This window comes from Lethenteron reissneri, chromosome 51, assembly GCF_015708825.2.
Source record: "Lethenteron reissneri isolate LAM-NWPU_2019-01 chromosome 51, ASM1570882v1, whole genome shotgun sequence".
NCBI lineage: Eukaryota > Metazoa > Chordata > Hyperoartia > Petromyzontiformes > Petromyzontidae > Lethenteron > Lethenteron reissneri.
Genome location: NC_083829.1, coordinates 7,362,234 through 7,375,997, shown reverse-complemented (window position 1 = coordinate 7,375,997; position 13,764 = coordinate 7,362,234). Strand labels below are relative to the sequence as shown.

Below are 13,764 nucleotides of genomic sequence, written 5' to 3'. Positions count from 1 at the left end.
TCCAGGCCACGTGACGGGATTTATTAGTCCTGCACATGCCGCCCTCCATGATCTGGCGAGGTGGCTCAACACCATTCTGAACAACAATGCGTTTTGCACGGTCCGCTAGGTTAGCTGGTAGAGACGTGCAAACACGACAGTGTTGTCTGGCGCCACCATTCCTGGCACCAGCGACGGCGCCAACAAGAGCGCCAGCGATGGCCCAAGTGAAGGCACCAACGATGGCGTCACCGATGAAGACTCCGATTGGGATAATGTCATTGATAGTGGCACCAAGGTTACCGAAAGCGCGAGTAATGGGAGTGATGCTAGCAAAAAGGTCATTAATATCAACAGTAGTACGAGCAATAGCGTTATGGAGGTCAGTGACAGTGCCACCGGTGCGAGTGATGATGGCAGGAAGGTTACTGAAAGGGTACCTGGTGTGAGCAATCGCGTGACCAAAGTCACCGATAGTGTTAATGACTCGGGTGCTATTGACAACAAGGGGACCAATAACGCCGGTGGTGGAGATGACGATGGCAGGAAGGTCACTCACAGTGCGAGTGGGAATGCCACTGCGAGTGTGCCAGCATCTCGAGTCATAGGACGAGTCGCGGGAGAGATAGCACCGGCTGTGCGATTGTGAGCACCATTGACGCGAGTGATGGCAGCAGTGATACCAATGATAGCGCCGCCGTCTGCTCCATTGTCACCGCCACCAGTTCCACCACCAGCTCCATCCCCGGCTCTTCATGGTCGCTGTCACCAGGTTCAACACCAGCTCCACCAGTTCCATCACCGGCTCCACCACCACTACCACCAGCTCCATTCCCTGCCTCCATCGTCGCCACCACAAGTTCCACCACCAGCTCCTTCGTCGCCACCACCGGCTCCACCACCACCAGCTTCACCACCACCGCCAGCCTCACCGCCGCTGCCACAGCCAGCTTCACCACCGCCACTGCCGCTGCCACCGCCGGCTTCACCACCGCCGCTGCGACTGCCGGCTTCACCACCACCCATGCCACCGCAACTGCTGCCACCGCTGGCTTCAACTGCTGCCACCGCTGGCTTCACCACCGCCGGCTCCATCGGCGGCTCCACTTCCGTCGCCGAAACCACCGCAGCCAACACCAGTGCCATGGCTGGAGACATCACTAACAGTCACAAAAGCGCTATCAATCGGAGCCAGCATCACCAAAGCCTCAATCGCAGAAGCGCAGGTCGCATACGAGCGCGAGGTGGTCGGACGGGTGCGCCACGCTGGGCAGCGCCGTGTGCGTCTGCACCTCGTCCAGGCCTGGCAGCGGCACCACCGCCTCCGTCGCGAGTGCCGCGCGCGATGCCAGTACGTAGTCGATGCAGCCGCGGAACCCGGCCACGAAGTTGGTGAACTCCGGCTCGCCGGACGCGCTGTACAGCGCCAGCTCGTGCCGGAGATCCAGGGCGACCGGCGCCCGTCCGCAAATCCCGCCGTCGTCGCCGCCGTCGCTCTCGTTTGAGGAAGCAGCACCGGCTTCCGTCTCCTCCGCCCCGTCAACATCGTCGTCTTCGGCCGGCACCGTGCTGGCGCTCCAGTCCGGGTGGCTGGCGCCGACGTGGCCGGTGGTCAGCAGCTGGACAAGGCCCGACGATGGGAAGCTGTTGAAGTCTCCGCAGAAGAGGAGCGGCGGCGGTGCGGCGGGGGCGGGCGGTGCCAGCGAGGACACCAGCAGCTCCAGGTGGCGCAGGGCAACGGCGCCCTGGATGAGACGCACGTGGGAGCCTGCAACGCACGCGCGCACACGCAGTGTAAGGGGCCTCGCCTTTGGGGTGTTTCGATGGCACATGTGGTACGTACGAGGATCACCTGACCCCCTGCAGCCACTGCAGATGCTGCCTCTCGCTGTAAAAAAAAATGTCCTCCAGCGGAGATTGTTTATATTTTACACGAAGGGAGGGGGGCGATGGACGTTGTCAGCAATAACAATGTTATTAACAATAACAACGTTCATAACCAGACGAATCAATTCACCAAAGCTCCCCAGGCTTCACCACGCACGCCGTGTGCAGTGTGCGTAAGGGGCCTCACCTTTGGGGTGCCAATAGAGGTGAGTGTTGGCCACTATCAACCTCCTGCGCTCGTCCTCCAGCGACTGCAGAACAGACACCTGCGGGGGACGTCCACAGATCAGCACAGGCGCACTCACTTGTGCCTCCACACCGTGGTATCATCACACCCCGGTGTCTCCACACCACCACAACAACACAACATATTCAACACTCACACAAAAATCACGTGACCAGACCCTCAACCAACCCCCACATAACCACATGCTCTCCCTAACCCATATCACCCCCCGCCACCCCACAGGCCCGTGGTGCTGGTACCTGTAGCTCGGTGGCGAGTCGCGTGAGCACGCGGAAGAGCCGCGGGTTCTTCTGGAGGGCTTGACGCAGCTCCTCGTGCGCAGGGTCGCCCTGCAGCGCGACGGCCAGTGTCACGTCGTGCCGCGACACAAGGCGGAAGCGGTCGCTTCGGAAGAACGTGGCAAGCCCCTCCTTCTGACGCTCCTTCATGCGGTACATTCCTAGCGGTCAGTCAAAGTAGTAGCACCCGTCATCGTCTGACTTCCAGTTTGATGAGTATTTTCTTTAACCAGGTGAGGGTGCCTCTCCCTTCACCAACCTGCACTGACCAGTGTGGTCCAGTATCAGAAACAGAATATTTATTGACACTGGGGGAATTCGATGAGCTATAAAGCGCTTTTTCACAGATTTCCAGGAGGGGCGGGTAAGAATGTTACAACAACAAACAATAAAAAAAAATATGACAGTCGTCCACAGTACAAGAAAGGTAAACAAACCATCCCCATCCTACCAGGCAAAGCCCGCTGAGGTATTCACTTATTTTTCAGAAGTGTACGGAGGCCCTCATCCAATAGTAGATAAAGCTATGGCTGTGTAGTAGTATTAGTAGTGATGGTAGGAGTCATGTAGATTTGTATTAAGTGCAGCAGCTATTGACTTGATGAGACATTCATCCAGCAGTGCATTGACAAAAGGCTATAGAATACTTTTCTTATTTAGGATAAAAAACAAAGTGATTTTTTTCTCAAATGAGCATTGAGGTGGTGGCTTATCTCCTGTTTACAGCCCCGGGTCAGTGGTGGAAATTCCACATTTTTATGACGGGAGGGTGAGTCTCTTCATAGGACAACCACCGTTGACTCTCCCACAAAGTGATTCTTATTTTATTCACCCCGGAGGCATGATGGGACGAGTCAACTCCGCAACCAGGATTTGAACTCGTGACCGTCCAACTGCGAGCCCTTCACTCGACGGCTGAGCCAACCGGCCGGACGTCAGGGGTTAGGGACTAGGATTAGGGTGGACGTCAGAGTCAGGATCATAATAGATTAAGATGTACGTGTGTATGTTGAACTTCTTCCGCGCCGCACGAAACAGCCGCGTTAATCGGAGGTGCAGATGAGTCAAGTGTCAGGGGTCACAGAATTATAATCAGGTAACCACACCAACCGCATTACCTGACATCTCCAGCTACCCCCACCCCCCAAGCAACACAAAGCGCCTCACACATCTCATGTCAAACATGTGAAGGGCACGCACCCCTCAGTGGCAGCTATCCCCGTACGGCACAACATGATTTCGGCACTGAGGCCTGTGAGCGATGACGGCTCCTGCGTGCGCGATACCGACGGGAGTCCGGGAAATCGTGGGTATTTTTCTACAATTCTGATGGATGAGGCCAACGGGATCTTTTAACGTCCACGGCGAAGCGGGCGGCGCGTGGGAAGTTACGGCCACCACCACCGTACCGCGGCATTAACCCGGGGGGGTGGCACGCCAGATTCGAACCGCGAACCTCAGCGACAACCGGCGAACGCGTCACCACCCCCCCACCCCCCCACGTCCCGGTGTCGGGGGCCATCCGCAGCGCCACTGCGACATCCACGCGGCCAACCCACCCTCCATGCCGAGCTCCTCCATGACGGGCCTAAGCCCTTCCGCGAACACGTTCTTGTCCACCTCCTGGAGGCAGACGACGTCGGCGTTGTAGGCGGCCAGCTCCTTGCGCAGGAGGTTCTGGCGGTAGTCGAGGCCGAGCGCGTACGTGGGGCAGTAGGGGAAGAGCGCCGTGCGCGCCACCTCCGTCTGCGCGTACACGTCGGCGAGCACGTTGTAGGAGACGGCGCGCAGGCGGCCGCGGCCCGCGCGGAGCCTCGTGTAGGCATGACGCGGGTCGCAGAGGCACGGGCCCGGCCCAGCCTCGACGAGGTTCGGCGAGGTCGCCTCCACGGGGTCCCCGCACCTGAGCAGATGACCAGGAGGGGGGAGGGGGCATCGATTGGGATCTTGTGAAGAGCCGCGGCTGGTCAGCTATCGTCATCAGAAATGGCCAAACGTCGGCCACGATCGATCCACTGCAAGGCCTCCCCAATACTTGTTTGTCACGGCAGTCATTGAGAGGGTGGGAGGGAGGCAGTGAATGATGGGAGAGCAGTGCGCACCAACTCCGACCCTATCCCATACCGTAACCCTTGACCCCTAATCTACATGACGATTTCTAACCACGAGCCCACATCCTAATCCTCAACCCACACCGCTCACCCCAAGTAAATTCTTAACATCCAACCATAACCCCAACCCTGACCGCTAAATCAGCCCCCACTGAAACCTCATTTCCAGAGGGGGGCCAAATTTCGCCGATGAGACATCATCAGTGTGAGGGCCGCCACACCATTTGAAACCATTGGGGGTTTGACATCATCACAATGATGATGATGGGGGGTGTTTTCACTTTTGTGTATTGTCAGGGGCCGCACTGAAGGCCACCAGGGGCCGCACTGAAGGCCACCGGGGGCCACACTTAAGGCCACCAGGGGCCGCACTGATGGCCACCAGGGGCCGCACTGAAGGCCACCGGGGGCCGCACTGAAGTCTACCACGGGCCGCACTGAAGGCCACCGGGGGCCGCACTGATGGCCACCAGGGGCCGCACTGATGGCCACCAGGGGCCGCACTGAAGGCCACCGGGGGCCGCACTTAAGGCCACCAGGGGCCGCACTTAAGGCCACCAGGGGCCGCACTGAAGGCCACCGGGGGCCGCACTTAAGGCCACCGGGGGCCTCACTTAAGGCCACCAAGGGCCGCCAGTGGCCCGCGGGCTTTGCAATGAAGAACACACCGCTCTAAAGCGAACCTCGAGCCCCCCCCCCCCCGCGCCAACACTGAACCCCCTGACCTCTCTCCATCCTTGGGGACGCATCGCAGCCGCAGTCTCTTGCCCACGTGCCCCGCGTGAGGCGTGAACACCGCGTCCCGGCACACCACCTCCAGCCCTCCCTCCTCCTCCTCCGCCGCCACCTCGCCTCCATCCTTCTCCCCCTCGCCGGCGTCCTCCAACGACCATCGCATCTCGGCGGCGCGGGCGTTCCCGAACTCCACCTCGATCCTGGGGAAGACGGGGAAGCCCGCCATGATGGCGGCGGGCAGCGAGAGCGAGGTGACGGCGGGCACGTTCACGTCCACGGCGAAGCGGCGACCGCCGATCTCCAGCACGGCGCCGTCTCTCCACGCTACCACGTTCGGGGTGGCCGGGTCCACGGGGTTGCCTTGGTAGAGGAGCCTCGCCTCGAGCTGCCCCTGCTGCTGCTGCCCCTGCTGCCCCTCCTCTCCCGTCGTCTCATCGATCTTCTTGCCCTTCCGCTTCTTGGCCAAGGCCTGCGCCGCCTTCTTGTCCTTCCTGTCCCCGCCGGCTATCCGAGCCAGCACCCGGCTCAGCGCCTCCGCTTGCGACCGCTGCAACTGGCGCTGGCGCCGGCCGCCTTTGTCTCCCTCGTCCCCCCAGGGAAAGGCGACGGTCATGGTGTCCTCGCCGTGCACGCGTCTCACGCGCACGCGGTCCATGGTGGCTGATGACGCCGCCGACGTCGCTGCTGCTGCTGCTCTGCCGCCGCTGATGGAGCGAGGCGGGAGCGGGGGGCCGCCAGAGAGGAGACGGAGCGGGGAGCTCAGAACGCGGAGCCGGGGCAGCATTGAGGCCTTACCCCGAGCGCCGATTCCTGAATCTGGTTTTCCGACGATGTGTGCCACGTACCGGTGTACACGAAACGCGTTGGGAATTACAAACGCCCCGAGGGCGCTTAGCGGATGGAACGGTGTGGCGACGCGTGTGGAGAGTCAATGTTAGAGATGCCCCCGGGGCGTTTGTTATTTTAAGAATGTATATGAATCATAGGTTGGAACGATTTTATTTTTATTGTTTTGGTTAGAGTCGATTCCTACGACGGAAGGAATCGAGAAAAGAATTGCAATGATTCGATTCATCCATCGGAATACCGTATTGTATCGGGGAATCAGATCGGTTCCTATTTTATTATCACCGACTCCGTCGATTCCTGAATCGGTTTTTCCGACGACGTAATTGCAAAGATCTGTCAGCGGTATTTTAGTGACGTAGTGTATAGTTGTGTAGTGTATAGTAGTTGTATAGTGTAGTGTATAGTAGTGCATAGTGTAGTGTATAGTAGTTGTATAGTGTAATGTTATAGTGTAGTGTATAGTGTAGTGTATAGTAGTGTCATGTATAGTAGTGCATAGTGTAGTGTGTAATACACTACACTATAGTGTAATGTTATAGTGTGGGTGGGGATGGTGGGGCTGGGTGGGGAGGGGCTGGGTGGGGAGGGTGGGGCTGGGTGGGAGGGTGGGGCTGGCTGGGGAGGGGCTGGGTGGGGCTGGCTGGGGAGGGGCTGGGTGGGGAGGGGAGGGTGGGGAGGGGCTGGGTAGGGAGGGTGGGCTGGGTGGGGGGTGGGAGGGGTGGGGGTGGGGCTGGGTGGGGAGGGGCTGGTCACCCCGTGGTGCCCTTATAAAACTCAACGTTTAACCTACTCACGCCGGCTTGTGCCCGCCCTCACAGTCGGGCATATTTGCGGAATACACCACGCCGCCGTTGACCCTGGTCATTGACCGAGCAACCCGACGTTCCTACCAGCTCCCTCCGTAGGAATGTGCTTCTAATAAAACACACTTTTCTGTAAATAGTTTTGTTGTGTTTACGTTTTGTTTTAATATATAATTATGATTTTTCTTTCAACGCGAATTGCCTAATGAAGATACCATTTTAAGCAATGGCGGAGCCAGGATTTTCAGTTAGTGGGGGGCAACCCCTCCAGCAATGAAACATGATAGAGTTGTTAGGAAGTAAGGAGTTGTTAGTGAGTAAGTAAGAAGTTGTTAGTAAGGACTTGTTAGTGAGTAAGTAAGGAGTTGTTAGTAAGTAAGGACTTGTTAGTGAGTAAGTAAGGAGTTGTTAGTAAGTAAGGACTTGTTAGTGAGTAAGTAAGGAGTTGTTAGTAAGTAAGGACTTGTTAGTGAGTAAGGAGTTGTCCCTTGGTTTTTATTCGACGCGTGTCGAATTCGAACCGCGTCGTGTGATCGGCATCGCGCTCGCTGAAGGTGTTGATGTATCTGTATACGCAACTGCGCACAATTCTGAGAGTCACTTATAACTGCTTTGCCGTTACTTATTGCCAATTATGGACTCAGACTATTGTCCTATCATCTCATAGAGTCCCTGGCACATCATAATATGCTACACAGTTGCAGTGGGGGTCGCAAAATGCCGATTTATTACTAATAAACCCAAATGATTGGGGGGGCACGTGCCACTCCCCACCCCCACTGGCTCCGCCAGTGATTTTAAGTTGTTCGTATTAGAAACCGCTGCGACGCCGCAGTCTGATTTGTGCCTCGGGGAGGTCTCGGGACGGCTGTGAAGGAGTGAGAGATTTCCTCTTCTTCGTTCATTGCGATGAGCAGCTGCTCACATTGTAGCCACGCCGTTTGAGACCCATTCAGGGCGGTGAAAAGGGCGCCCGTGGCTGCAATGACGACGTCGCGACGCGAGGTGGCACTGTGAAAACACAGCAATTCTAGATTTGAAGTTTTCGTGACTGCAAGGATCCATATACTTTTTGGTTCTTTCGGTATAGTTACGCGACTTTACCGAAAGAACCAAAAAATACAGCAAGTCACGGTCTACACTCTACACGCCTCTCGGCTTTTGGCAGTGTTCAAGGTGTTGTGTAGTGTGGACTTGAGGGGTCATGGGGAGAGCATTTGAGCATAGTATGACTTTGAAACCCCCCCCCCCCACCTCCTACGCATTTCCCATAAATATGCTAAATTCCTCTTGATATGCAAATTATTTTATCAAGGCGCTCTTCTTCCCCCTCCAACCCAGCTTAAATATACGCTCCAAGCTTGGTGGTGTTTCATTCTTCACCTGAAGACGGCTGCTTGCGTTGTGGCCGAAACGTCGTGAGAATTATTTTAAAATGTTATATTTTTATTATTTTATTATTTCCATTCTACGTGACTTTACCGAAAGAACCAAGAAGAAGCATTTGAGTGCTTTGTTGTTTCGTTTCGTATTGTTTACAAATGTCTCCCGTTGGTAGCCAAGATAGTTATATCACTTTCACGGGAAGGCCAATAACATGACGAGGGTTTGTTCTTAATTTGAACACCAGATTTACAGAGGTCACTCACAACAGCCGCACCTCGTCGTTGTGTCACGAGCTGCCACTGATGCAGAGTGAGCAGATTGGAGATTCATAATTGCGTTTTTTTGGGTTAGACTTTTATTTTATTTTATTCAGGTTAAGAACCAGGCTACAGTCTACATTATAGACTGCCAGTACGCTCACTCAGTTTAATAACCATTTCTGCAGTCTACATCATAGACTGCCAATACGCTCACCAGCTTAAAAACCAGTCTACAGTCTACATTATAGACTGCCAGTACATTCATAGAGCGTAAGAATCAGGCTACAGTCTACATTATAGACTGCCAGTACACTCACCCAACTTAATAACCAGGCTACAGTCTACATTATAGACTGCCAGTACAGTCACCGAGGTTAAGAATCAGGCTACAGTCTATATTATAGACTGCAAGTACACTCACCCAGCTTAATAACCAGGCTACAGTCTACATTTTAGACTGCCAGTACACTCACTCAGCTTAATAACCATTGCTACAGTCTACATTATATACTATCAGTACACTCACTCCGATTTAGAACCAGGCTACAGTCTACATTAGTGGGGTTTTATTATTAATTCACTTTATTTTAATGATTATTTTTCTATCTACGTGACTTTACCGATGGAACGAAAGAATAAGACACATATATTTACGCTATCTAACCCAAAAAACCTCTATTATGGATGATATTGGTCGCGAAAGCATACTACGTGTTAAACAGATTGGAGATTAGTCCGCAATTGCCGTGCCTCCTCTACCATCGCAGCAAGGGAGATTCGCAAGATTCGTGTTATGGGGATCTACCGGTGAAAGGTGTATTGAAAAAATGTGATCCTGCTACTGATACGCCTGCTGTTATGAAGTGACTCATGCAGCCAGCTATGGCTGCAAAGTTTGGTCGTACATGTTATGTATATCGTGTATTGTTAAATTTGAATCACAGTTCCTATGATCACTGTTACATTGTTTTATAGCTTTATTTTGGTGATTTTGAAAACGTTTTGGTTTAGCCATGTTTGTTTTTTGTAGTACAGAGTTAGCCTGATAACTTTAATCTACATTGTCTTATGGTTGTTATTGTTTGACTTGCATCCCACTGGGATTTTTGCTTTTTTCTGTAAGACTTTGCTGTTTTTTCCTGGATTTTTCTGTTGCGTGTAGTCACTTTGAGATGTTTCTTGTTCATGTTTTTGTTTTGTTGCGGTTGCACCCGAGTCAAGAGCCGCATGGCTCACAGGGTGAAAGAAACTGAAAACATTTAGAAACATGCATTGAGATTATTTTGATTACTTTTGCCGCTATAAATGCCCACATTATAAGCCGTGGCAAGGTCTCTTCTGAAAAATAAGTTTATACCTCTGGGCTTAACTTGTTAAGATCAACAAACGATTTAGTTTTATTTGTATATAATTTAAGTGATGTGTTTACCCTTCCTATACTTACTTTGCACTCCTCTCGTATGTTTGCGTTGTAAACGTTCTTACCCGCCCCGACTGGACATCTGTGAACAGGAGCTTGATAGCTCATCGGATTCCTCCTGCAGTATAAATAAATATGAATTTGAATTCCTTCCAAGGGACTTTTCTGGCCCACGTGGAAGCGGTGGGGGAGGGGTGGGGTGGTGCGGGAGGATCCAGCAGATTCACACAACGCGTGGCATCTTAAGCCCAGGCCGCGTGTAATGGAGAGGCCATTGGCAACTATAACGCGGCCGTTTAATGTCCGGGGCAGGGCTGGCCAGAGCTCAGCTGGAGAAAGAAAAAAAACCCGAATCTCGCCTCTACGACACTGCACACACACACACAGACAGCAGCCCTGGCCGGGCCTGGCAATGGGACGCGGATGCTGGGTGAGAGGGATGCCACCGAAACTCATGAAGCCGTGCCAACACACATTTTAAACTAAAGTTTTATTTCATCATGGGACCTCCTTTGCCAGGACTAAAATATGATAATAGGTTGAGAATAGGTTTTCCCCTTTTTTCTGGCAACAAAACAGTTGTGTTAAGATGTTAAAACACCAAACTGAAACCTTTTACAAGGAATTATGTCTGCATTGACCACAATACTTGTGGTCAGAATGCAAACTAAAAACACTCTGATAATATTTGCATTGTCTTTTAAACTGATTGGTCCACACCAGAGACATCTTTCTTTTGAGCCTAGTCTCAAAACGGTGTTAGACCAGAGGACGCCAAAAGGCGTGATAATAGGGTTTTCCCCTTGTTGCCAGAAAAATGGGGAGAACCCTATTATAAAAGTTTTTTTTTATTTTACCAGGTGATGCCCACCGAGCAATGTAGCTCTTTTTCAGAAGCGAGCTGGCCACAAATGATCGCTCAACAAAGCGGCTTCATTGAAATGTATAGCAATCAAATACCTAATCTAAACGCACGTTGATTCTAAATGTGGAGGGAAAACCCGGGGAGAGAGAGACCCACGACCTCCTGTATACCAGGCGAGGTAGTTAACATCTCGCCACAATTTTACATCTCTCACTTTACGAACGTGATGAATACACATGGAGCGGTGGCGCAGCGATTGACACACTGCCGTCTGAGCTCGACTACACAAGTTTTCTTCCAAGACGAGGTGAACATCGGTGGGGGAGGGCCTGGGGGGGGGGCCTGGGGGGGGGGGGACCGCCCCCACCCTCCCAGATCCATCACTGGGCTGCTCTCTCCACAAGCCCTTGCCTTCTACCCACATCCCTTCACCTACCCACCCAGACCAGCGTGGTGAAACGTGGTCCAACAAATCCCCAGCAGTGTAGGGGAGGCCCTCATCCAACAGTAGACACGCTGTGGAGGAGTGGTGGTGATGGTGATGGTTAGTCGGAGGAATGTAGATTTAGAAGAACGCAGTGGCTATTGACTTATTCGTCGTTCGCCACGAGCGTTTGGCTGGCTCACAACGGTGTCTCGTTGCTTGCCCGCGCGCCGCTTGCCAACGTGCAACCTGAAATCCATGCGGCAAAAATGATTTATCGGCGGCATCCGGCACAAACATTTTGCGAAGAGCGGCGGTGTCGATTTCGCGTCGTCGCACCGCACGGGAGCGCGCGGCGCGCACGTTTCGTGCCTCGGAGGGGGCCGCACGCACGGGAATGCGAGGCGGTGCTGCCAGATCTGGGGCCCTGCGGAGCATGGGGGGGCCGGCGCAGGACCGACCACCCGAGCACCCCGCCAAAGGCCCTCTGATGGTGTCAGGTTCAATGCGCGCGTGCACGTGCGTGTGTTTGTGTGTTTGTGGTCTGGCATTCTCGGTGGGGACCGGTGGTCACAGGGTGGTTAGCGTGTTGCGCTGCGCGAGGAACCCCGTGGGGACCCGAGTTCGATTCCCGCTCACGGCCACCAACACCCAGTGACGATTATCTGAACCGGTCCTGGGCCTTTCCCTCTCGGTCGACTTGGCCTCAAAACGAGCACCTGGTGCGGTGCGTAAACATCGCCACTGGGTAGACAAAGGCGGTCGGGCGTGGTGTTGGCTACCCCAGCCCCTCGTACCGGCCTTCATAGGTGCTGCTCGCTATCAGCACTTGCCCCAACAGCTTCTGTGAGGCTACTCAGGGGATTTTGGGGATTTTTGTCTTTGTGGTCTAAAATGTCAGTGGGGAGCGGTGGCGCCGCACTATCCCATGAACGCCATGGACTCGAGTTCGATTCCTGCTCACAACCAACACCAGTGGCGAAATATTAGAACCAGTCCTCCGCTGGGGTGACTCAGCCTTGAATGAGTATGTTGTGCACAGTGTAAACGTCAGCACTGGGGAGACAAAAGCGGTTGGGCGTGGTGTTAGCCACCAACCCCCTAGTGTGCCATGTTGGCCATAATAACACGTCTGTTAACGGCTATACGGGGGGTCTTTGTAGCCTGGATGACTTCTAACATTTTATAAGGAAGCAAATTAATCTAAGACATTGTGAAATTGTCTTGGGCATCCATCACACCTTCACCCAACCCACACTGACCAGCGTGGTGAAGTATGGTCAAACAACCCTCATTACCGACACGGCGTGGGAGGCCATCATCCAGCAGTGGATTGATGCCTTATGATGATGACGATGGTGGACATGACGGACAAAGTGGCAGCCCCCTCGAGACGATAAACTTCGCACTCGAGGAAACGACCCGGAATAACTTCATCACCAAGGCGACGATTTTGACCCTGGAGGTGACGGAGGTCACGGCGATCGTGGATTTGATCGAAGTCCACGGTGACGCCGTAGAAGTGGCTGTTGAAACGGGCGAGATTAGAAACTTCCAACATTTCCTTTTCAACAATGCCGAGCGTGACCTTTCTTCGAAGTAGTTTTTTTCTCTCTCCCAAATCTTCAAGATCAAGCCGCGATCGTGATCAACACCATTAACATCACGCAGATGGTGACGAGATGTTAACTACCTCGCCTGGTCTACAGGAGGTCGTGGTTTCGATCCCGACTCTGCCACCTGCTGTATATTTGGATTCTAGATTTGAAGCTTTCGTGACTGCAAGGATTCATATTCTTAGGTTTTTTCGGTAAAGTCACGTAGGTAAAAAATTTAAATTAATAAAAGTAAAATAAAAATAAAGTAAAAATCACGACGTTTCGGAGGCAACACAAGCTTCCGTCTTCAGGTGGAACCGTCACAGCACGATAGCTCTATCAAGTGATTATTAATTTAAATTTTTTACCTACGTGACTTTACAGAAAAAACCTAAGAATATGTATATTTGGAGTTTGCGTGTGTCTCTTTCTCCCTCTGGTCGCATGGATTTTTCTCCGGATCCTCCGGGCTTTTACTCCACATTTAGAAACACGCGTTTAGAGCATTTGGCTGCTATAGATTTCCACGAGCCACTTAATTGGGCTTATACCTTGTGGCCAGGTCGCTTCTGAAACATAGCTATGTAGCTCAGTGGGCCTTACCTGGTAAAATAAAAAATATTGTTAAGTTTAGTTTGATGCCACCATCTCAAACACCACCAGCTCATCGCCGCCAACGCGTTGTACACTCCGCCAGGATCCTGTACCACCCCCATCTGGTCCTAGGTCTTCTCTAAGGCCAGACGCGCTCCGATCAACGCCCGTCTCGGCCATCGGAAGCTCGCGCCGTGGCCGTTGAACTTGACCGTGCGCCAACATCATAGCATTTGCTACTTCGCCACCTTGTCGGATAAGATGACCTCCGCTGTAAACGAGAACGTTATTTGCACAGAGATAGCAACACGCGTACACGCACGCACAC

At 53.2% G+C, this 13,764-nt stretch overlaps 1 protein-coding gene across 1 annotated transcript; it reads right to left on the bottom strand.

Moving 5' to 3' along the window:
- Positions 1-6,081, bottom strand: PDE12 (phosphodiesterase 12). The gene is made up of 5 exons (XM_061572739.1): positions 5,228-6,081; positions 3,951-4,294; positions 2,353-2,552; positions 2,054-2,132; positions 1-1,747 (listed from the first exon to the last, which is right to left on the bottom strand). The coding sequence occupies exons 1-5, from the start codon at positions 6,019-6,021 to the stop codon at positions 1,188-1,190; spliced, it is 1,977 nt and encodes a 658-aa protein (XP_061428723.1). The 5' UTR covers positions 6,022-6,081; the 3' UTR covers positions 1-1,187.
- Positions 6,082-13,764: the final 7,683 nt, after the last annotated feature.